The sequence below is a fragment of the Quercus suber genome, unplaced genomic scaffold, assembly GCF_002906115.3.
Source record: "Quercus suber isolate HL8 unplaced genomic scaffold, Cork oak 2.0 scaffold_295, whole genome shotgun sequence".
NCBI classification, from domain to species: domain Eukaryota; kingdom Viridiplantae; phylum Streptophyta; class Magnoliopsida; order Fagales; family Fagaceae; genus Quercus; species Quercus suber.
Genome location: NW_027069751.1, coordinates 79,917 through 82,170, shown reverse-complemented (window position 1 = coordinate 82,170; position 2,254 = coordinate 79,917). Strand labels below are relative to the sequence as shown.

Sequence of the window (2,254 nt, the reverse complement as noted above, 5' to 3'; positions counted from 1 at the left end):
CTTAACGGATTAAGTACGAGAATTAGGACTTTCAAACCTTATTGTAAAGCTTTCTAAGCAATTTGTGAAGGCACCAATCATCTTCATAACGTCCATCATTCCTAGATCACGGTTTTGACCTCTTAATTGCTCACCACCCCAAGACCTCTTGTCATTTCTCCTTCCTCTTGATCGAGGGGCGTTTGCATTGTTCAATGCTCTCAGCTTGTGACAGTTGGGTCTAGTATGTCCTTACAAACCGTAATAGTGACAAAGATAGTTTGTTCTAGGACCCTGTTATGATCTTGGAAGTGATCTTCCTCTAGCTCCAAATCTGGCTTCTGATTGATTGCGGGACTTGTTAACCACCCATTGATCATTCACATTCTTCTTCCTCTCAGTCTTAAATTTCTCAGGAATAGGCTTATCCACAACAGTCTCTTTGGCCTTTACAAACTTCACTTCTTTGGTGACATTGGCTGATGAGCTACTTCCTCCTGTATATCCCAATCTGGACTTGTCTGAGGCATGTTTCTGAGATGAAATAACATCATCCAGTTTCTTGGAGGAGACCCTATCTACCTTGACATGAGCTTGCACTACCTCTTTCTCAAGAAATCTCACTTTTGTGTAAGCTTCTGATAGCTCACCATTAAATGCTTCAATCTCACACTTTGCCTCCTTGTATCTTACCAGCAGACTTTTGTAATCTTCCTCAGCTCTCTTCATCTTCTTCACAACCGCCTTTGCCACCTTTGTATACTCACCTAATTTCTCAAGAAGTAAGGCGTAATTCTTTTGAAGACTAGCTGTATCTTCATCTTCTTCAGCCTCTAATTCTTCAACAATCCCAATAGACTCCAAATCAGAGTGTTCCCCAAGCTCCTTCACAAGTGAACCCAAATCATCAGAGGATTCCACATGTCCAATGGTCATGAATGCAGAGTAATTTCCTTCTCCATCACAGCTATCTTCAGAGTCAGGATTTGATGAATCAGTATCACTCAAGGTAGTGGCATAGACCTTTCCTTTTGACTTCAAATAATTAGGACATTCCTTTTTGAAGTGTCCATGTCCATTACACTTGAAACATGTAATTCCTTGAGAGGATTGGGAATCTCTATCATCTTTTCTTCGGAATTCTTTCTTCTCCCTCCCGAAACTCTGAAATTTTCCTTTGTCACCAAATTTCCCACCATTCTTGAGTTTCAAGAATTTCCGAAAGTTCTTTACAAGATATGCCACATCTTTATCTATTGCATTCTCTTCCGGAGAGTCATGAGATACCACTCTCTCATCAATTGTTTTAAGAGCAAAAGATTTGCTCTTCTTCTGCGTGGGCAATGACAATTCGTATGTTTGCAGTGAACCGACCAGCTCTTGAATTTTAATGTCATCAAGATCCTTGCTTTCTTCAATGGCCGTTACTTTGGCACGAAAACTTTCTGGTAGCGACCAAAGGATCTTCCTTACCACTATAGAATCCTCCATCTTTTCCCCCAAATTAAATTTTCTGATGACCACCTCGTTCAGCTTACTGTAAAATGAATCAAAGGACTCATCCTCACTCATCTTTAGCTCCTCAAAGAGAGTGGTCAACATCTGTAGTTTAGCGTCTTTCACCTTCTTAGTCCCTTCATAAGTTGTCTCCAGAATTTCCCATGCTTCCTTCGCAACGGTGATATGTGAAATCCTGTGAAATTTTTCTGGAGAGACACCACAGAAAATAGCATTCAATACTTTACTGTTAGCATTAGCTCCACATAAAATAGCATTCAGTGCTTTACTGTTAGCATTAGCTGCCGCAAGAGCTGCCTTATCCCAAGTGGATTTGGTAGCCTCCGGCCTTGTCCAACCAACCTCAACAGCATCCCACACAACATCATCAATAGAACACAAAAAGGCCCTCATGTGGATTTTCCAAAATGCATAATTATTACTATCAAAAAACGGTGATACATTAAGAGATTGAGACCTATCCATCTCAACAAGGGGTCAAGGATCACACTTAGGTATTAAAACCATAGCAAGTGTACCCGCTCTGATACCAATTGAAAGTTCAATATGTGTCTAAAACACATTTGAACGTTAAGACCCCCAATTACAAAATTACCAATTCAAGCTTTGTATCAAAGAATGTATGTGCGGAAAATGATAACAAGCTTATAACAGAATTGATAAACCATCTAAACCATAAATAATCACAACCACAGCAGTAAATAAATGGTAAATATAAATGGAAGAGAGATGCAAACACAAGGACAACATGCGATGT

At 39.8% G+C, this 2,254-nt stretch overlaps 1 protein-coding gene across 1 annotated transcript; it reads right to left on the bottom strand.

Moving 5' to 3' along the window:
• Nucleotides 1-276: 276 nt before the first annotated feature.
• LOC136071215 (uncharacterized) lies at nucleotides 277-1,962 on the bottom strand. The gene is made up of 2 exons (XM_065782253.1): nucleotides 826-1,962; nucleotides 277-513 (listed from the first exon to the last, which is right to left on the bottom strand). The coding sequence occupies exons 1-2, from the start codon at nucleotides 1,960-1,962 to the stop codon at nucleotides 277-279; spliced, it is 1,374 nt and encodes a 457-aa protein (XP_065638325.1).
• Nucleotides 1,963-2,254: the final 292 nt, after the last annotated feature.

Bases quoted from the DNA above. Each gene is read 5' to 3' on its own strand.
- LOC136071215 (XM_065782253.1), bottom strand. From the start codon at position 1,962: ATGGATAGGTCTCAATCTCTTAATGTATCACCGTTTTTTGATAGTAAT. The intron at 514-825 runs GTTGAAGAATTA...ATTTCATCTCAG, and splicing joins ATTTGGAGTCTATTGGGATT to AAACATGCCTCAGACAAGTC.